Source organism: Poecile atricapillus, chromosome 2 (assembly GCF_030490865.1).
Source record: "Poecile atricapillus isolate bPoeAtr1 chromosome 2, bPoeAtr1.hap1, whole genome shotgun sequence".
Classification (NCBI taxonomy): domain Eukaryota; kingdom Metazoa; phylum Chordata; class Aves; order Passeriformes; family Paridae; genus Poecile; species Poecile atricapillus.
The window spans coordinates 113,247,439-113,269,832 of record NC_081250.1 but is presented as its reverse complement, the minus strand read 5'-3'; the positions used below and the strand labels follow the sequence as shown (position 1 = coordinate 113,269,832).

Here is a 22,394-nt window from a genome sequence, read left to right as displayed (position 1 = left end):
ATATATGACTTCATGTAGAGCTGCTGACAGACAAAACATCATGCCCTCACTTCTGCTGGGAACTTGCACTTTTAGGTGCTTCCAGGTTTGCACTACTTCCAGCGGACATAGGGGAGCCCACAGGCTCTTGTGCACCCCCAGCCACCCTGGTTGTTTCTCTACACACTTTGTCCTCAGCCACACTTTTGTCTGAATACACTTTCCCCTAGGCAGGGTCATGTGTATTGCACACAGTCCAGATAAAGTTTCAAGCGGACAAACAGACCAGCCCTAAGACACCTGAAAAAACATGCAGTTAAACCATTGAAGTTGATACCAGTAAGGAAAGTCACATGCTCTGAATCCGCCAAAAAGGAAAGAAATACTAATTTAAGCCACACCTACTTGCCCATGCACAAATACACAATTTACTATTATTACAATTTCCAGACTGCTGCCTGTACACCTCAGCTAAGACCCTACTCTCCCAGGAATATCAATGTACCCTCTGGTCTTCAGGTTGTCTTTCTAAGCTATCTCTTGACTAAACTTCTCTCACCCTACATTGCTGTCATTATACCAGACACTTCCAGATTATTAACCTGAACATATTCAGTTCCTGCTGAGGACAATGTAAACAGACAAAAAGGCATGTGAGAAAGATGCAACCATTGAGAAGGTCAGAAGCACATTGGAATTCTAGTAGCCTTTCACAAAGGAAGTCTGGGTTGAAAAGACAGAGAAGGAAAGAGAAAACAGTTTTCCCAAAAAAAGCCAACAAACAAACCCCGGAAATCTCTTATTGCATTGTATTATACATATATTGTACAACTACATAAATGATACAATTACAAAGTCCAGTAATTGTATGTTTTGAAGTACCCACGGTATATTTTTAAAAAGTCTTTTCTTTCATCCATATATAAACTGCTGATATGAGAAGATATTTGTTCATCAAAAGCGGAGTTACATGGTCTCTCTATACTTGCATAGAATCTGATCTAAAATATATATTTAGACAAATAATTAATATGCAAGACATGGGGAAACTATAAACTGAATCACACAAACCAACACAAGTCAGAAACCTGAACTCAACAATTCAGTAGCTGCAACTGAGCAATCATTCTATAAAAATCTTAAGGATGTATACTTATAACCCATTTAAAGATGATATTCTAAATGTGAAGAGCACTGTGATGCTCAAAGAAAAACCCTCAAGGCTAAGAGCAAGAATTAATTTAAAATTGCATTTTGGAGAACAGATGAGCAGAAATGTCAGTCTGGAAAATGATGCAAGCACCCATCAAGTCACCTTGAAACAGTAGAAAGTGGGTACTTTGTTCATAGTAATGTGATCAGTAGTCATTCAGGATATTTAGATTAGATGTTATACAAGATAATTTCAAGCAAAATTAATTGGAATTAATTAATACTAAGGTAATTAATTAATAATGAGGTTAATGTGAAATCCTTGAAGTTTTACTTCTTCCTTTGCTGATACTACATCTGTGCCTTCTTTGATTTTCCATATGCAAGTAGATGAAGACAATTGATAACCTTCATCTTGATAAACTTCTTTTTGTACCCACTTCAGTTCTGTACTGCTCAGTTTAGGAGTTCAACCAATCTGTGAACAAAAGTTCACCTGATGCAGCACAGCAGTGTGGCCTTGACTGAGTTTTCTGAGAGAACTGTTATGCTGCAAGTTGGGGGAGGTGAAAGCACAGACTGAAGTGTAGCATTTGAGTCATACGTGTTTTACCAAGGACAGAGATCCTCAGTTTCCAGTTTGGTGAAAATTCAATAATGTAATAAGATGATGATTTTTATACACATCACTTACTCCTGTGTTTGGAGACATAAGTTTATATCTAGAAACTGGAACTCTTGAAGATTTAAGGTACTCTTATTTGTCAGAAAAATCTAATACTTAGGTGAAATTGAAGATCACAGCACTCTGAGTTTATTACAGTCCCCAGACTATGTATCACCTCTGGAAGCTGCTGTGATACTATTGAGACACTCATTAATCTAGAACTAAACAAAGAGGCGAACAGAAAAGTAACTAGATAGGAAGGTCTAAGTGAATCCCTCTTGAGCCTTACATATGCAGAGAAAGCTTTGCCCTTCTGTGCTTAGTTTCTTTTTTACCCAAGCCAAACAGCTCAGTAAGAACAAATACAGGGACACATTGGCTACACATTCTGTCAAACTCACAGGTCTATTTTTTAGCTCCCACTCATAAAAGAAATTTGTCTCTCTGAGCAAACTTGTGCAATATCTCCTGCTGAGTGACAGCTGAGAAATAACCTACAGATTGGAATGTCTAAGGGGGTATCAGTGATTAATATTGCCCTTAAGTGGTTCTCTTGTCAGAAACCTCTTAGACCTTACCATAGATACCTTTTAAGTTAGGTGTTTGCTTTAAGGCACCCTGCCATAGACCCCCTGGTGCAACCTATGGTAATTATTATTCAGATTTTTAGACTGGAACTATAAGGAATAAATCCATAAGGAAACACTTCCTTTATTCTACACTATATATCTTTATAGTAACATGATTTAAGTCAGAGAGAAGCCAAACAAAAGCATAAGCACAATGTCTCTACATAAAAAAAAAAAAAAGGCAGTATTTGAAATGCATAAATACCTAAAATTATTTTAAAGCTGAAAAGAACTATACTGGGAAATAAGTTAAACAGTAATTAAATCCATAGAACACGCTGTATGTCTCAAAGCATGCCATATTGAATTTTTTAAGTCAGGCATGAAGCACACTATAAAAAAATTTGACAATATTATAGAAATATTAGTTTTCAATGTCAGTGAAGGACTTTCTTTCTCATAGGAATATAAACGCTGGTGGAAAGTGTTTTTATCAAAAACATAACAAAAAACCCAAACCAAACCAAAAACCAACAACGAACCTAACTGATGAATGTATGTAGTACTGGACTTTATCCCAAAATGTATTTTCCTTAGATTTTTCAAACATTAACACTGATATCTCTGCATATGCCACCAGAATACAGAGGAGATTCTGGGCAATTATGAAGATAGTATGCATAAAATTTATACTGCCGATGCATACCCAAGCAATGTATATCTACAATTTGGAATGCATTTCTAGAAAAATAACAAATTAATTTTTTGATCAAAATTCAATAGCTGAGCATTTTGACAGTCTTGATTCTGCAGATCATGAATAAATGTTCTAAAGGTAAAGGGTATTATCACATAGGTTCAACATGCCCTATCACATATATCTGGGAAAGCATGAGGTACACAAAATGTTCTGCATTATAAATGAAGGAAGACAGGAAGAATTTGGATTTTGGTAACTCAAATTTTTCTGTGAAGCTATTATACAGAATCATAGAATCATTTAGGTTAGAAAGGACATTTATTGAGTCCAGCGGTTAATCCAGCACTGCCAAATCCACTAGTAAACCACGTTCCCAAGTGCCACATCTCCATATCTACACCATCCCACTTGGGATGGTGATTCTGCCACTTCCCTGAGCAGCCTGTTCCAATGACTGACAGCCCTCCTGGTGAAGATATTTTTCCTAGTATCCGACCTATATCTCGCCTGGAGCAAATTGAGGCCATTTCATCTTGTCTGATTGCTTGTTACTTAGGAGAACAGGCTGACCCCACCTGGCTACTATCTCCTTTCAGGCAGTTGTAGAGAGCAACGAGATTCCTCCTGAGCCTCCTTTTCTCCAGGCTAGACAACCCCATCTCCATCAGTTGCTCGTCATCAGGCTTGTGTTTCAGACTCCAGCTCTATTGCTCTTTTCTGGACTTGCTCCACTACCTTAATGTCTTTCTTTTAGTGAGCGGCCCAAAACTGAACACAGTTTGTGGTGTCTGGAAAGTTACCTGCTATGCCCTGCTTCCACATTGCTGCTTGGGAATAAAGGAAGAGCCCCAATACATGGGTGCAATGGCTCCTTAAATTTATTTTTCTTTCTCTACTGAGTCCTCCTTTCACTACATTCTGATTATTCCCCGTGTATTATAACTCAGGAAAGAAATAATAGAATCATAAAGAAAATGTTACAGCAGTGGGTCTCCAGGCCAGCTGCAAAACAGAGCTGCATCTAACAGGTGATGATAGTTGTTGCATGAATATTCATTGCAGCCTTTAACAGATGTTTTACAAAATTTCCATCCTCTGATTTCAAATGAAGTCTGCATACAGTATTCATGAAATTTGGCATTAAAAATATTTCTGAAAATCTGATTAACATTTCCTAATGACTCAACAGTTCCGCAAATAGCTATCCCTCTAACTCAGGAAAGTAAAGCAAAAAAATAGAGGCTAGACTGTTCCCCCTCCCCTTATGATGAATAGTGTTTTAAATCTATGAAAGGTTTAAAGGATACAGAAGGGGGTTATCCACAAAGTTGTGAGCCAAACAATGTTGAAAATATATGACCTGAGAACCTTCACATTCATTTTACAGACACATTTATCTGCATTTCTTAGACTAAGCAACATGCATATGTACACAAATCAGAATGGATAGTAGTGCTCATTATAAATGCTACAGCACCTTCCAAAGAGAATATAACCTGACATCTTTGCATATAGTTTATGTGCATTGATCACCACAAAAATGAATTAAAATTAACAGATTTTTATTTCCAAATTGAGTAATGTGAAATTTTAAATTTATAGTAAAGAGCAGCAACCAGGGAGCATGACAGCATATTAATAAGCATGATAGCAGTTTGTAGAATACTCTGGCTTCATAAAGTGTAAGGTAGCATTTCTATCTTAATAAAAGTTTGGCACAATTTTCTAGAACTCAATTTGAGTGGAAATAGCAATAGATACAAAAAAGGCACCACTAAGGCTTATATATGTCTAACATACTTATGTATTTCTAAGTTATTTATATGACAGGTATAATTTAAAACATTTTAAATTTTAATTTAATTTAAAATTTAATTTATTATAATTTAAAACATTTTTTTAAAAAACAACATATTTTTTCCAAATCTATATTTTGTTCTTTGGTTTTATTTTTTTAATGTAGTTCAGTATGAAAAATATATTCTTGTTTTACCAGTTAAAAAAACAAACAAATAAAAATAAAATAAAAACCTGCTAAATTTCCAAAGACCCCAACAGTGCACCATTCTTGGAATTCTATTTATTTTTCTTAGTGCTAAAATCATGTGTAAATATGACAGCAATAGCAGCAGATATTAGAAAAATAATGATAACTTTAATCTCTCATCTGTACATAAGTACAGAATAAAAGTTTTCAATCACTTTCTTAAGAGAAAATGATCCTCATGACATTAGGTTAACTGTATTGTCTAATTAGAGCTGAAAAAAACTTCTGTACTACTAAAAATAACTCTGAAGGAAATCAGAAATAAGGAAATATTTATCTTTGAGGTGCAGTGGAACGCAAAGGTATCAAAACCATGGTGTCCACATTTTATTGCTGTTGATTTAATGGGAACTCTTACATACCTTCATTTTAGTGAGTAAAAACACTCAAAATCAAATAAATAGCTGCTGGGTAGAAAATAATTAACATCAACCATAAAGAGCCATGGATGAAGAAGCTTAATGTAACTACTGGCATTTAAACACATAACTATCCCCAAAACAATGCATTTTTTTCTTTACATATTCTATAATGCTCTACATGTTTAGTACTTATAGACAATTTATTTAACCATTTACTTTTTTCTCATGGAACCATTTTGTTATGATATTCATTCATCATCTGGTCTCTGACATGGTCAGGAAAAACAGTATAGTAAATGCCTTAAAAGCAAAGCTTAGACATTAACAAGAAAATTGTTTTTATCCTTACAGTAAAATTTGGATTCTAGTCAAAAAAGATCTTTGACCCAGACACGCAGGCAGTTCCAACCATCACAGACCTGGGGAGATCACTTTTCACACTGGGACAGTAAATGTTCTTATTCTCAAATGACATAAATTGAAATAATCTTAAATCTCTCATGACTACTGTTTTCATTAATTAACACTTCAATCAAAAGCACAACTGGAAATACAACTTTTCTGATTTTGCATTAGACACAGACAGTAAGCTTCTGTCTTGTTGGGAACTATGTATTTAATGCACACGGGTTTTTTTTCTCTGAGAAATAAAAACAGATTTTCAACCTTTGCTGAGTTTTTCTCCCAGGATGATTTAAGGATATACTTTGCACCATTTCTTCATGATACAATTACAGGGGGAAAAACAGGGTACTCAAGCTTTCAGATAGCTTTATCACAATGACAAAGAGTTGGAAAACATGCCTAAACCCATATATCCCATAAATCCTGTATTTTATTATTTTTAGATCTAATTACAACTTTCAAGAGATTTTTAACTAGATAAAAATAATTTGTTCAGTTTTCTTCAAGTTCATTGCTTTTCTTTGCATTCCTTGTGAATCATTCTAATATTTCCAAGTAACTTAGTCTATTATATTCCCCCACTCCCCTAGCTGCTTTGAAAATTGTATATTGCCTTTATACAAACAATATATTGTTTTTACCTTTGCTTCGATTTGTTTAGTATCTTGGTTTTGGAACAAAAATTTGATTTTGCTCTTCCCATCATCTGAAGAACCTTTGAGCTGAGAAAACTTGTACCTCCAAAGCACAGCCTAAAGGGAAAAAAACACCAAACAAAGCAAAATATAAAAAATCATACACAAGCAAGTCAATGTCGTTATCATTGAAAATTGTATTAGAAATACCTGATCTCCTCCCAAGGAAAGTTTTAACATCTTTAGGGTACATAACTAAATAAATGTAGCATTCTGTGGTCAGATGTTCCTTTAATCATATATATACATTATATTTTGGCAGTGCTTGAATAACACCTGTCAGAGTACATTTGTGAAATTTACCCTGAAATTCCTTTATTTATATTTAATACTGATTAAACAAAAAAGAAAAGGACTTTTGTCCTGGTGATCTGTGGATTCCCTACTCTGTCTGAAGTGTTGATCTGACATACAAGCCCCTTCTTTCTATACTAAAAAATATCTAAAATTAACATAAAGGGCATATTATACTAAAATATATAAATTATATTTTTTTAAAAATAGACATACTAAAATGTCTATTTTTAAAGGATAAAATAACAAAAGAAAGCTCTTTAATTAGGACATATTTTGAGTTTCTTTATGACAGCTCTAGTGAGGAATTTGAGCAAATAATTCTAACTGTATCAGTGGCCTTTCAAGTAATTATGAATTGCATTGTGTCTTGTTGAAAAAGACATAATGCTTTACAAAATAAATATGCAATTAGTAAAATTTACAGCTGTCTAGAAAGGCATCTCTTTTGAAGTACATCTAGTGTGGATTTATGTAGAAAAAAACAATTTTAAACTACTTGGCTTAAAAATAGAAAAGAACTATTTTTGTTGTCTTTTCAACCTCACTTGAAGACATTTAAATTTTGGATTGTTAAAACTTTTCATTGTGATTCCAATAGTATTCCACATAATTAGGTCATCATCACTTACATTGTGCCACGACTTTGATGAACACTAATTTCACAGGCATCAGACAACACAGAACCTTAAGGCAACCCTTTTGTCTAAGGGTTTGTAAATTGCTTCCTCTCAGTGGTGTAGGATGACACTTCCATCTGTGCCCTTAGTCTTTATCTATGAATGATTTACTATCTACTGGGAATTAAACAGAATATGGGGGAGGTCAAATTTTTAGCTGTCCTAAATCTATGTGGGCCCCTCTGCTTCAGGATGTGTTGATCCCTTTATGTCAATGACTGGCAAAAACCTGCCCTGCACCAAGCTGGATAAAGTTTGTTGTGTTTGTCTTAGCAACCTGACAAGAAAAGAAGCCTCAGTGACAGTATTTTAACTGTGCACTATACATAAAACAAGTGCTAGAATTTTTCTCCAAAATTTTCTCTATATAGTTGTCCCTTACAGATAAAAAAAAAAAAAGAACCCTAGTCTTAGCACCACTTTCATTCTCTGTCTGTATGTGACAGGTGAGCTCCTATTTGCCATAAACAGGGTTAAGGACATTCTGTTTCACATAAGTTAGAGGAGTTTGGCAGTTTATGTGAAAATGTATCCTACTTGTTTCAAATGTTGTCCTCCTGAGCCCACCAGTCTGTGCTACAGAAAATAGAATAGATTCCCTCGTTTCTACGTGTGTGAAATTCCTTTGACATTGTTCAAAGATGTTTATTTATATTGTACAAATAGTGAGGTTAAAACAAAACAAAGCAAAATAATCCAGTATATAACATCATTCAGGTGGTTATATTCCTACCTGCTTTGTAAACTCTTTTTTTTTTACAGATCTACAATTTCAACAAATCTTGTCAGAAGATCGAGACCATTGCCTTTCTGCAGGGACAGCAAATCTACTTAAGCATGTCATTTCCTGGATGAGAAATGTAAAGGGCAGTGATTCTCTCTTTATCTCTGGAGAAAACAATCAAAGCAATGAGCTATCATCTTTCTCTTCTCTGATGATATATGGAGAGGCCAAGAGAGAGATGTAGCATTAACAAGGACCTTTAGATGTGCAGGCAAAATCCCAGGGTACCTGGCCTTATTCCCAGTCAGATTAAGTTTGAATGAAGATGAAGGATGTATTGAGCTGAGGTACTTTGACATTTCCATGCAGTTTTGCCATGCACTTCATTCCCATTCAGAGGAAAAAGAATGACAGTAACACCAAACCACAGGCATGACTCAGGAGCACACTTCAATTTATACATAACATTTGTTTTGGAGTCTCCTATTTAGCAAGGGTTCTTACTTAACACTGCAAAATCAGGTATATAGTGTGGAGAGAACTAATCCCAACAAAACTGCACTTCAACATAATATTTTAAAACAAGCTCCTAGAACTGACAGTCTCTGCAGAGACAATTAAATACTCTTCATCTGAAGTGTAAGGAGTAGAAATGCTATTGACAATGTATGAAATGATTCCCATATGAAAGAATTATCTGCTCCTTTTGAGTGGTCTTCAACAAATTGCACACACCTTCCCTCAAAGTTGTCCACTTGAGGGAACAGTCATTTGCAAAAATAAGAATAGGGAAACGTGAGCCTGAACTTACTAAGTCAGGAATACAAAGTATTTAAAGCTAATCACCCTGGCTACTTCTTTTTCTAGAGAATCTCTGAATAATAAATACCACATCCTGGTTTAAAATGGGGAGAACTGGTTCATTATGGCAGACTGTGGATGTGTGTCTACTTCAATATACTATAATTAAACATATATTATTATACATTAAAAGTGTAACAGATAGCTTAAACCACTTAAACTAGATGTTTGAATTCTAGATAGAAAAAAATGGGTAAATTAGTCAATCATATGCCCAGTAAGACGCATTTAAATCCTTTCTCCTACCAAAGACACTGAAGTGCTGTCCTGTGTAGCCAGAACTGCATAACTGCATGTGTAGCACCTGTATAAGGGTTGCAGAATGTTGTGACCACAGTCACATAGCTCTTAAAGTACCTTGGTGGGGGGTCACTGGAGTAATTCCTCTGGCTGCATATGTTCTGAGTGTGCTTCTTCTTTTAATTTTCACTGCTGCAAAATGCATATGCAGTGAACAGGGACCAGACCTCTCTTTTTTCAATGACTACTTCATAGTGACAAAGTAATAAAGGAGAGACTGGACCCACTCACCTAAGCACCAGTTTCACACAGATGTGTGAAAACTCATGAATTAACACGAGAGTGAGAGTTTCATGTGTTATCTTTCATGATCCTGTGGGCTGACTTCAGTGTTACAGTGTTCACTTTGGTGACCCTTCTAAATTCTAATTTTAAAAGCTCATTCTCCTGCATTAGGCATAGGTATCCTTACTGATCTACCTCATTGTCAGTGTTGTTATTTTTTCATGTTTTTGAATATCAGAGTTCCTCAGAATCATTTGTTGAATGATTGCCTCAGAAAGTTAACACAGGCTGTTATAATTTTGTACAAATATATATACATATGTATACATATTGACTTTTAACCAATAAGCACATTTGTAAAACATGCTGGCTTTTTTGAAAATTGTCAAACACCTAAATGTGTGTCACATAAAATATTTCTAAATTAGTTTTCAGGAATTATGAAATATAAGCAGAAGTACATACTGGTTTGAAGGTGCAGTGGTATTGAGCTCAACACTTATAGGGCTACTTTTAGCTGACAAAACCAGCCTCAGCAATTAATTACTTCCCTCAGTAATTGTGCATAGCCTGCATCACTGAGGATATTTTACAGGTCTATATACAGTATCTATAGAAAGAAATAAGTTTTTGTTTGCCCTAAAATAGATTTGACAGATGGACCAGGTGTCAATTCCTTTTAAAGCACAAATTGCATCTGAATTAAAAAAGATTCTCTTGTAGACAGTGGCATCAGCTACTCATGAGGATCCTAACACGCCTTTCAATGGCACACGTCTTTATGATGCCTTGATGGAAGATGAAGAGAACTCAGTATACACTATTTATTGCCTTTGAAAATTGAACTCTCATTTAATGAGATAGAATTTAGGAATAATGGTAAGCAGCCCAATTCAGCAAGTGGGGACCAAGTCATACACTGAAAATACCATCAGTGCCACAATTTGCATACTCCCAGTGTGATCACAGAAAATCTGACATAATTATTCCATGCCTTGAAAAATGCACTGTAAGAAGACAAACTCTTTGAACAAATACAGTATGTATCAAAAACAAAATTTAAAACAACCAATAAGATATAAATCCTTTTCCCAATTATTATTCATATATTGCTTAGGCTGCTTTTTTGCATTTTACACCATTTAATAAAATTAACTTCAAAGAATACCAGAATGCAATGCAAACAAATAAACTTCAGACAAGCTGACAAATTAGATTTAAGACTCCTCTTGAGATGCTATTAAATTATTGTAATAACAAATCATCAAAAAGCAAAATCCTGTATTCACTGAAATTAACAGGATTCTTTTTTCCTGTGACGTATCTGGGACCAAGATTTTTCACCAATAATTTTTAATGAGAAATATTTTATTTATAAGTAATCATCTAGGACTCATTTGTGCTAGTCTTTGCAAACAAATTACTGCCTATTATCTTCCACTAGTGTTATCCTGCTATAATTAAAATAGGATGCTCTCTGCCTGCATATTTTTATTTTATAGTTGGTACATAAATGCAACATATAAATGACACATGAAAGAAAAGCTTTTTTTTTTTTTTTTACTTTTATACCTCAAACACAGTCACACAAATGAAGAAAATCATATGGTGTCTATTCTTAGCAATAGTGCTAGATCTAGAGCACATATATTCTATAAGGCACCTTAGAAAATACTTTCACATTTATATTATATGTCAGTTTGCTACTCATTCCCAGAATCTTGGACTAACCCACATGCAATTTTGGTGAGATGACATCAAACAAAATCACTTTCCATCTAGGTAATGACATCAGAAATATGAAAATACATCATAACTATAACTATTTTTGTTTAGGTTATGACTAGGAATATTCATTAGAGCTTTTGTTTTGTTTTGGGTCAAAGAGTTTGTTCGAATCCCAAATAGAGACCAGATTATCAAACAAATACAGAATAGGTGACTGTATTTTTACTTATCATGCTCTAAGGAATATTCATAAAAATGTGAATGTCTGACTAGCCCACGGCTCTGGGATGGATACATCATTTAGGATACAGAGGGAATTCTTTCCTATTCATTGTCACTAGGGAGGAAAATCTGTATTTTGACAACATAAGAATCTCCAGCCAGAACATATTTAATTTGTGTCTGGTGGATTCAACAATTAACTACCTTCAATTTATTATTTAATAGTTTTGTCTATTCTGTAGTCGAAATATACACTGTGAACCAAATCTCTTCTTGTAGAAAGACTATTTACACTTCATAAACTCGAGCAATAGTGTTTGCACCACATACTACAATGGCATCATTTCACCTGCCAGTGAAGCCACATGAGGAGCAGAAGAGGTCATTTGGAGGAGAAGAAACTAGGGGAAGACCTCATCATCAAGTTAGTCTACAACTTCCTTGTGAGGGAAAGAGGAGGGGCAGACACTGATCTCTTTGCTGTGGTGATCAGTGACAGTGAGGGAATGGCCTGAAGTTGTGTCAGGGGAGGTCTAGGTTGGACATTAAAAACAGGTTCCTCACCCTGAGGGTGGTTGAGCACTGGAGCAGGCTCCCCAGGAAAGTGGTCACAGCCAAGCCAGACAGAGCTCAAGTTGTGTAGTGCTCTCAGGCACAGAGTGTGATTCGTGGGGCTCTACTGTTCACGACCAGGAGCTGGACTTTGATGATTCTTATGTGTCCCTTCCAACTCAGGATATCCTATGATTTTGTGAAATACGTCTTGTATACAAGATCTATATATACATAGATATGTATATATATGTATATGTCATATACATGATCTATGGAAATCATACGCATATTGTCATTCCACTGACACAAATAATACAGGTTTTATTATGTAAAAGAAGTTTGGACTTCAGTAGGATGCTTGGCAAACACCTGTCTGTCAGTGTTTTATAATGATTAGACAGCTGCATCCCAGACCACCTGTAAATGGTGGAGTAAACAAAGAAACCATCTTTATTAAGGAAAGACTGTCAGAGATCACTTTTCAAGTTCTAGTTTCATCAAATCCCTTTGTTGTCTTTTCCATCACACCTCCAAAAATCTATAGCTGTACTTTTCCAACACTGCCTCCTTTTTTCTTGAAACTCTGAATGATTTGATTATTCTTCCTTTTAGATTTTTAAGGCATTTTTTTTTATATGTGATAAATGTTACAGAACTATGCTAAACTTCAATGGGCATCTTTCAAGCTCATGCTGTTTGTCATCTGACTAAAATACATGATACTCCTACAAGTCAAACTAAATCAAGAGCAGAAGCCCTCTAGCTCCTTGTTTCTAAGAATAAAAGTAATTGAGTCTTCAGGCACTTGGGATACACCTTAATTTGTCTGTTTGTCTCATAGCTAATTGAGAAAGATTTCATTCTTGCCAAGTGACACTTTGTCCAGCGTTATAGCAGCGGTAGGGAACTGAGTAGGATTAAGATCTTGTTCATGCTCAGTTCTGCTGTGTTACTGATCTCTGGAGAATGTCTTACTACTAAAGAATTATGGTCCAAGGCAATTTACTTTGTGAGCTGCTGCAGCTTTATAACTGTAAAGGGAAAGACAGGGGAGGACACAGAGGATAAAGAACAAAAATGAGACAAAGGAAAAAAGCATGAAAGTCAGCCTTTATAAAATAACTGTTCTTGTCCATTACTGAAATTATATAGAATGCTAAAAGACTACAGTGCATTTGCTTGGTACTGATGGACAACCTAACAACATTTGTTTCTAGCCACAGAACATAAAACTGTATGAAGCATGCATGATGGCTTATATTAAAGTTACAGTAGGTATTTGTTCACAATTTCAACTTTGAGGCATGGAATAAATATTTTTTCACAAGAGTTACATCATTAAATCACCATCTTCCAGTGAGCCTGGTTTCTTTCTGCCTTTCCTAGTACTGGACTTGGAATATCAAGAAGGTTTTTATATGCTGTATATGTATTAGTTGCATAAAGAGACAGACAAGATATGTATCCCTAGAAAACATGGCAGACCATTCCTAAAGAAATTAAGAGAAATACTGAGCTGTGTGATTTAGTAGTTTTCTTGTACGGAAACTAAATTAAAGATATTTGCAATGCTATTTGTTGTTCATGGTGTATTCTCTTTTTTTGGAGAAATGCTCAATGTTTCTGTAAGAGAACACAGGACAGGTACACTGATGTTTGTTGATAGGCACCTTGTGGGCCATTATGGAGCCTTTTCTTACTCTATTCTAGCACCACCATATAATTCAGCAGCACCTTTATTTATTTTCAATCCTACAAGGGATAATTTTTTTCTCTTCTGACAAATACATATTCTTGACTTCTGTTTTAATGAGCAGTAAATATGATGGAGTACAGACACAGCACTTTGCTCAGGTAGGTATATGGCAATGTATATTCATACAAACACATACATATATTATTATTAGAATTGATGATGCAAATATGCACATTATAGGAAACTATTTTAATGAATATGTCAGTAAAACAGAAATATATATAATATACATATTTCCATGTGCATCCACCAATATATTTTTTATGGAAGCACATTAAGAATCAGCTATTGAATGGCATGTAAGTAGTTTTATACATTGGATCACTTTCAGAATCGTAGTTAGATTAACTTCTGTACATGCCTTGTTATTCTGTTTAATCTATCAGTCTCCATACTTAATAATTAATATTGTGGCTGCAAATCTTATTTATAAATGTTCATCATCATATCTATGTATATCCATACCTAACAGAAATTGCTCATAAAAGAGTTACATTTGTTAATTAAAATATTGATGTCTATATACTAGCTAATGTTAGACAAATTCAGGACATGAATGCTGGGATATAGTTGGGCAGGACTTGAAAAAAAAGTTTTTCCCAGTAAACACTGAAACACAATATTACAATAATGACCTAGGATAAAATTTGATATGCAACTTCTAAGAACTGCCACAGAACTTTTTGCATCTTTTTAGAATTTTCATATTTTAAAACTAAATGAATAAAACATTTAGCATATGGAACATCTGTAATGAAAAATTATGTCTGGAGTAGATGCTGTATGCTAAGACACCTTGTAGTGAAAGGAGTAACTAAGCAGAATCTGGAAAATGTGATTAAGGCAGAAATGAAAAGAAAATAGCTAATTGGCATTCATTCATTCATTCACAAAGATTAGTAAAATTCATTTTTCACAGAATGCCAGCAATGAAGAAAGAGGGAAGTTCAGTGAGGGGATTCTATTTGACATCCTGTACTTCAAATAAAGCAAATAAAATTTGTTAAAGCTGGTAGACATTTTTTGGAAGAAATCCCCTGTGGAAAAGATGCTTTGAGGAAACTCCTTATTAGAATTACGTTTCTGTGAATGCCAACACAGGAGACAGGTGGTTTTTTGACTCCAGGCTTATAAATACCACAAATGTAGGACTACACCACAAAAATAATCAAAATAAACATATGTCAGTATTGGCTTGGGCCAACACTTTGTGTCACCATTTCCTTTAATCCATAGATTGCTAATAAAAGATGACACGTTTCACTGGAGCTCTGGTTCTGGAAAGTGCTACAAAAGAACAAGGGCACAAAGATACTTGTCCCTACTTTTTAGGGTGCAAGGAGAAAGATTACTTCATGTCAAAAATTCTGTTTGGTAGTTTTCAAGCTACTTACCTGAGTTGAGAACTAATTTTCTGAAATGTTGGCCTAATCTGATTTAACCAGGTAGTCTTACAAACTGTTCATTCTCCTTTCAGGAAATTACAATGGCTTGTTATTAAGCATCATACCAAAATACTCTAAATGACAAACTACTGTTGACTTTATGTATAGTTATCAGTCAGAAAATTAATAGGAGAAAGCAGAGAATATGCAGCAGAAACAGCTATGATTTATGCCAACACTGTCATAATTACATCACAGTACAGATTTTTTCTGAATAACTCAGTTTAATACTTTGTGTATTCATATTTATCATAGGTCTGTGCAGACACAGAAACAATGCTTTTATCTAATTATGATGTTTGACTTGAAATACATTTATCACAGCCATCAGTTTTTAACCACTAATTTCAATTTACATAGTTAAGTATTATTTAAGGATTTAATGACAGCAAACAAGGAAACAAGCCTACACAGGGTTGTAAGGCTTTTCTCTGGAAACCATAAACATAATGAGAGCCATTACCCCCTATTCACTTGTTCATGAACACTAGGGGTGATTTGGGGTTTAGAACATTTGTGAAATTTTGACTGCAATTTGTCAGGCATGTTGAACAAAATCTGCTCTGTTACTCAAAATGAGAGAAGAAAGAATTTAAATGTCCTTGCATTACTTAAATAACTGGAACATTTTAATAACTGAATAACTGTTAAAATCATGAGTTAAATAACTTGGCTTCCTTCATTTCCGTTTATTAGCAATTATGCACTTACGAAGACAATCACAATCAATTAATCAGTAATTAAGAAAGAAAATTTAAAATACCATAAGCACAGTATTAAGGCTGACATTGCCTGAAGATTTATTGAAGATACCACTGTAACAAAATATAAGACAGGACTTCTCAGAAACTATTTTGTTTCCAAAACTTCTTCGTTTTTGAAGATTGTTGTGTTCTGGGAAACATGAAAATGTCATAAATAAATAGGAATACAAAAACATTTAATGATATTCAGCAGATTTCTCCTCCAGATACTTGTCCAAGACCTTCTGTGAATTCATTAAAATATCTTGCATCTGCAGGGTTATTTTCTGAGCTATTCTGAGAGAAATACAGAATTAATTGTTCAATCTGACACTGACCTCTGAAGTCTATGAAATCTGGCTTTAAGTTAATCTTTACATAAAAAAGAGTGGTTGAATTTGGTATGAGCAGCAGGTCATACCAGAAGAGAACATGTACAGGAGGAGGATCACTAAGATGATCAGAGGGTTGGAGCACCTCTTTCATGAATGCAGGCTTAAAGATTTGGGGCTGTTGAACCTGGAGAAGAGAGGCTCCAGGGAGAACTTGTTGCTGCTTTTCAATACCTAAAGAAGGTGCTTATAAGAATTGAGAAAGAGTTTCTATCAAGGCCTACAGTGCCAAGACAAGGGATAATGTTTTTAAAGTGGAAGAAGATAGAGTTCAGACTGGACATAAGAAAGAAATCTTATATGATCAGGGTGGTGAGACACTGGACCAGGATGCCCCAAGGAGCTGTGGAAACCCTGTCATTGGAAGTGAAAAGATAAGAGTTTGTACTGATTTTTCAAATAGAAATTGTAAAAAATCTTACAACTTATACAGAATTATATGTAACTATAGTTTTCATGAATGGTATGACATTTTAAATAATGTTTTTGTTTTTAATACTGAGTATGTTAATTCATGGGACACTTGCTAGAACTTTTGTATACCTTTAATTCACAAATGCACATGTAAATATTACTAAGATATGAATGATTTAATTAAAATCTTATTCATGTTTTCCTTGTCCTGAAAACCAGTTTCCATTTCACATTGTTTTTTCACATTTCTTTTTTGGAAAACAGATTTTGCATCATTAGGTGGAAAATAACATTTTTTTAGCTTGTGTCCAATAAAGGCCTAGTTTGCATTTCAGTATGTCCTGGGGTGACTTTATGATACTGGTATCCCCAATCGTCTGGTTTATGTTATATATTAAGCTCTGTACCTTTAAGACTGGCTCTGAGAGCAAAAGAGGGGGAAAAAGAAGCCGCAGTTTGTGTTAAAGAAAATATAACTCCCACACATCTCGCTCCTGGACTGTGTTGTCTGCAGCACAGACAGACAGCGGGACAGAGCTTCTCCCTAGCTTTTAGTTAGTTTTAGCTAGCTGAGGCAGAAGAATTCCCCGGACCTTTGGTTTTTTTTCCTTTTTCTTGGATCTGTGCAAGCCTGCTCTGGACTGAACACCCAGCTAAACCCCGGGAGCCCACGCCTGTGGCCCACCAGGGCCTGGGCCTCGGCACTTTTCCAGCGCTGGAGAGACTGATAAGAAACTGAGCAAGCCGAGCTACACACCACATGAAAAGGACTTTTCTTCCTAGATTTGCCATCCCATCGAACAGCAAGAAGTTTTATTATTTAATATTATTCAATTTTCTGTTAAATAAACAGCTTTTTCCACTTCTCTCCAAAGAAATTTTTTCCCTTTCCCGGACCGGTTGGTGGGGAGGGGCATTTCCCTGGGGAAATCCCCATCCAGAGTTTTCCTCCCTAATTTGCCCTAAACTAAGACATATACAGCTTTTGGCGCCCAGTGCGGGGCGAGAGAAAGTGGAAAAACCTGTACTGATTGTTGGTTGTATTTTTAGTTGTATTTATTCTGTATTAAGATAAAGCAGTCAGTAGCCATGTTGTTTGGATACATAATATCTCTCAGGGTGGAAGCCTTCATGTCGATCTGGTCCCTAGAATTTTTTGAGGTTTTAATACTTGTCTTTTCCCTCTTTCACAATAGAGGGGCATGGATTAAAATGGTTATTGTGCTGGGCTTGGTGATAATTATTTGTAGGAAGTTTATAGAACTACTGAAGTTTCTGTCAGGTATGTTTGGCTTATGGTTTCTTCGCCCGACCCTGCCTCCCAGTCCCAGTAGCACATTTTGGGAGTTTATTAGTAATTGTACCCAGTTTGTTAGAGGAAGAGCAGGGGATGAGGCTTTTCAGCCTTTTCTTTCCTTTTTCTCCTTTGAATCTGTTATGTCCCTCTTTGAGAATATCCAGTTTCCCCTGAGTGTTAAGGATACCACTTTCCTGGTCACTTTCCTGGTAGTTCAGCTGTTAAGCTTCCTCTATACGGCCTGTAACTTCTCTAGAGTGAGGGCTGAGATATCCAGAGGAGCCAATGAAACCCCTGTCCCAGAAGTAGGCTCAGGTGTGAAAAATCCTGAGTGGAGTAGAGAATGGGAAAGAATTGGCCGAACTCTGGAGGAATTTTCTGATTCCCCAGCCTGGGAATTTTCACGTGAACAAATTCAGAACCCAGATGAAGTAGGGAAATATCTGGAAGAGAATTGCTGTGATGATTATAAGAAGAAAAATTTCATTGCAATAAGCTGGGCCCTAGTGTATGCTTATCGCACGCTGCTAGATACTGTAAGGCAGGCAGATAAATCAGCAGCTACCCCAGTCACTCAGGCTGCAGCCAAGTCAGCAGCCAAACCAGACAGTGAGCCTAAGCCAGCAGCCAAACCAGACAGTGAGCCTAAGCCAGCAGCCAAACCAGACAGTGAGCCTAAGCCAGTGGCCACACCAGACAGTGAACCTAAGCCAGTGTCTGTTGCTCCTACCACGAGAGGTATGAAATTCAAAACCAAAACCGATCGGCCAGTAGATGATGATAATGGCGATGAGGGGGAAGGACCCTCAAGACCAGCAACTGATCAAAAATCAGAAGGCGCTGGTGAACCTTTCTCCCTGAAGGACCTTCGTGGCCTGAGAAAAGATTACACTCGACGACCTGATGAATCTATAATTAGTTGGTTAGTCCGTCTGTGGGATGCTGCAGGTGAAGCTACAGTTCTGGATGGCACTGAAGCGAGGCATCTGGGATCCCTGTCACATGATCCGGTTATCGATCAAGAAGTGATGAGGGGGGCTGACCCTTATAGTCTCTGGGAACGGGTCCTGAGAAGTGTGGCACAAAGATATCTGTGTGCAGACGATCTCTATATACAGCAAACTCGTTAGAAAACCATAGAACAAGGGATTCAGCACTTGAGAGAAATGGCAATAGTAGAGATTGTCTTCGTGAGTGACTTAAGTACTAGAAATCCAGATTTAGTGCCATGTACATCTGTGATGTGGCGAAAACTTGTTCGACTTGGGCCACAAGAATACGCTTCTGCTTTAGCAACAATGAAGCGGGATGACCGAGAGGAGACTGTGCTAGATATGGCGAAGAAACTTCGAACATATGCAGATACCGTGCATGGCCCCATGCAGGCAACAATTGCAGCTGTGAGAACAGATATGCAAAACCTCCAAGACAAAATGGAAGAGAATTTCAAGAAACTCAAGGAAGATCTTCTTCCAGTCTCGGCAGTACAGTCCAAGAGCCCCGGGACCCAACGCAGAAATTCCCCAGATAGAGAGAAAAAGCTACGAGCTGAGCTGTGGTTTTTCCTACGTGACTGTGGAAAAAACATGAAAAGATAGGATGGAAAATCTACTGGTGCTCTGGCACAACGAGTGCGTGAATTAGAAGACAGCAAGACTCAGGGGGGATACTCCACCAAAAAGAAAGCCGCTCCAGTAGCCTGTAGTCAAACTGACAAGTATGATGATGACATGTCTGATTCTCTTGAGGGAACCTCCAAGACATATACCCAAGAAAAGAAGGATAACCAGGCTTAGAGGGGCCCTGCCTCTAGCCAGGTAGAGGCTAAGGAAAACCGTGTCTTTTGGACTGTGTGGATTCGTTGGCCTGGCACATCTGAACCACAAAAATATGAGGCCTTGGTTGACACTGGTGCCCAGTGCACCCTAATCCCATCAAAATATGTAGGGGCAGAATCTGTTTCTATTGCTGGTGTGACAGGGAGATCACAGGACTTTACTTTAGTGGAAGCTGATGTGAGCCTGACTGGAAATGAGTGGAAGAAACACCCCATTGTAACTGGCCCAGAGGCCCCGTGCATTTTGGGCATAGACTACCTCCGAAGTGGGTATTTTAAGGACCCAAAGGGGCTTAAGTGGGCATTTGAGATAGCAGCTGTAGAGACAGAGGGTGTCCAGCAACTGAACACCTTGCCTGGACTGTCAGAGAACCCATCTGCAGTAGGACTCCTGAAAGTGGAAGAACAGCGAGTACCAATTGCCACCTCGACGGTGCACCGCCGACAATATAGAACAACTCGAGATGCTGTGATCCCCATCCACAAGATGATCCGAGAGCTGGAGAGCCAAGGGGTGGTCAGCAAAACCCACTCACCCTTCAACAGCCCCATCTGGCCTGTGCGTAAATCTGAAGGAGAATGGAAATTGACTGTGGACTATCGTGCATTGAATGAAGTAACTCCATCGCTGAGCGCTGCCGTGCCGGACATGCTAGAGCTCCAGTACGAGCTGGAGTCCAAAGCAGCAAAGTGGTATGCCACTATTAACATTGCTAATGCATTTTTCTCCATTCCCCTGGCAGCAGAATGTAGGCCTCAGTTTGCTTTCACGTGGAGGGGAGTGCAGTACACCTGGAACCGACTGCCCCAGGGGTGGAAGCACAGCCCCACCATCTGCCATGGACTGATCCAGGCTGCCCTGGAAAAGAGTGAGGCTCCGGAACATCTGCAGTACATTGATGACATCATTGTTTGGGGAAAGACGGCTGAAGAGGTCTTTAAGAAAGGAGAGAAAATCATCCAAGTTCTCCTGAAAGCCGGTTTTGCCATCAAGAAGAGCAAAGTTAAGGGACCAGCTCGTGAGATTCAGTTTCTGGGGGTAAAGTGGCAAGATGGACGGCGTCAGATCCCTACTAATGTCATCAACAAGATCACAGCAATGTCTCCACCAGCCAACAAGAAGGAAACACAAGCTTTCCTAGGTGCCATAGGTTTTTAGAGGATGCACATTCCTGAGTACAGTCAGATTGTGAGCCCTCTTTACCTAGTCACCCGCAAAAAGAACACTTTCCAGTGGGGCCCTGAACAACAACAAGCCTTTGCTCAGATTAAGCAGGAGATCGCTCATGCAGTAGCCCTTGGCCCAGTCAGGACAGGACCAGATGTGAAGAACGTGCTTTACTCTGCAGCCGGGAGCCATGGTCTGTCCTGGAGCCTGTGGCAGAAAGTGCCTGGGGAGACTCGAGGCCGACCACTGGGATTCTGGAGCCGAAGCTACAGAGAGTCCGAAGCCAACTACACTCCCACAGAGAAGGAAATCTTAGCTGCCTATGAAGGAGTTCAAGCTGCCTCAGAAGTGATTGGCACAGAAGCACAACTCCTCCTGGCACCCCGACTGCCAGTGCTGGGGTGGATGTTTAAAGGAAAGGTTCCCTCTACCCACCACGCCACCGACGCTACATGGAGCAAGTGGATCGCCCTCATCACGCAGCGCGCCCGTATTAGAAACCCAAATCGCCCTGGGATTTTGGAGATAATTACAAACTGGCCTGAAGGTGAAAACTTTGATCTCACTGATGAAGAGGAGCAGGAACAAGTGACACGGGCTGAAGAAGCTCCACCATATAACCAACTTCCAGCAGAAGAAACACGCTACGCTCTGTTCACTGATAGTTCCTGTCGCATCGTAAGGATGAACCGGAAGTGGAAAGCAGCCGTATGGAGCCCCACACGACAGGTCGCAGAGGCCACTGAAGGAGAAGGTGGATCAAGCCAACTTGCTGAACTCAAAGCTGTTCAACTGGCCCTGGACATTGCTGAAAGAGAGAAGTGGCCAAAACTCTATCTCTACACTGATTCATGGATAGTAGCCAATGCTCTGTGGGGATGGCTGGAAAGGTGGAAAAGGGCCAACTGGCAACGCAGAAGAAAGCCAATCTGGGCTGCTGATGAGTGGAAAGACATCGCCACCAGGGTAGAGAAACTGTCTGTGAGGATCCGTCATGTAGATGCCCATGTCCCCAAGAGTAGGGCTAATGAAGAGCACCGAAACAATGAGCAGGTAGATCAGGCTGCAAAGATAGAGGTGTCAAAGATAGACTTAAATTGGCAACACAAGAGAGAGCTGTTCCTAGCTCGATGGGCCCATGATGCCTCAGGCCATCAGGGTAGAGATGCCACCTATA

General features: G+C 37.7%; 1 protein-coding gene across 2 annotated transcripts in view; it reads right to left on the bottom strand.

The window, feature by feature from the left end:
- SNTG1 (syntrophin gamma 1) overlaps positions 1-22,394 on the bottom strand; it is a 322,766-nt gene that overhangs the window by 2,888 nt on the left and 297,484 nt on the right. For both annotated transcript variants that reach the window (XM_058832034.1, XM_058832033.1), the window contains exon 17: positions 6,523-6,633. In XM_058832034.1, coding sequence (XP_058688017.1) covers positions 6,523-6,633 — 111 coding nt within the window. The remainder of the gene's footprint in view (positions 1-6,522; positions 6,634-22,394) is intronic.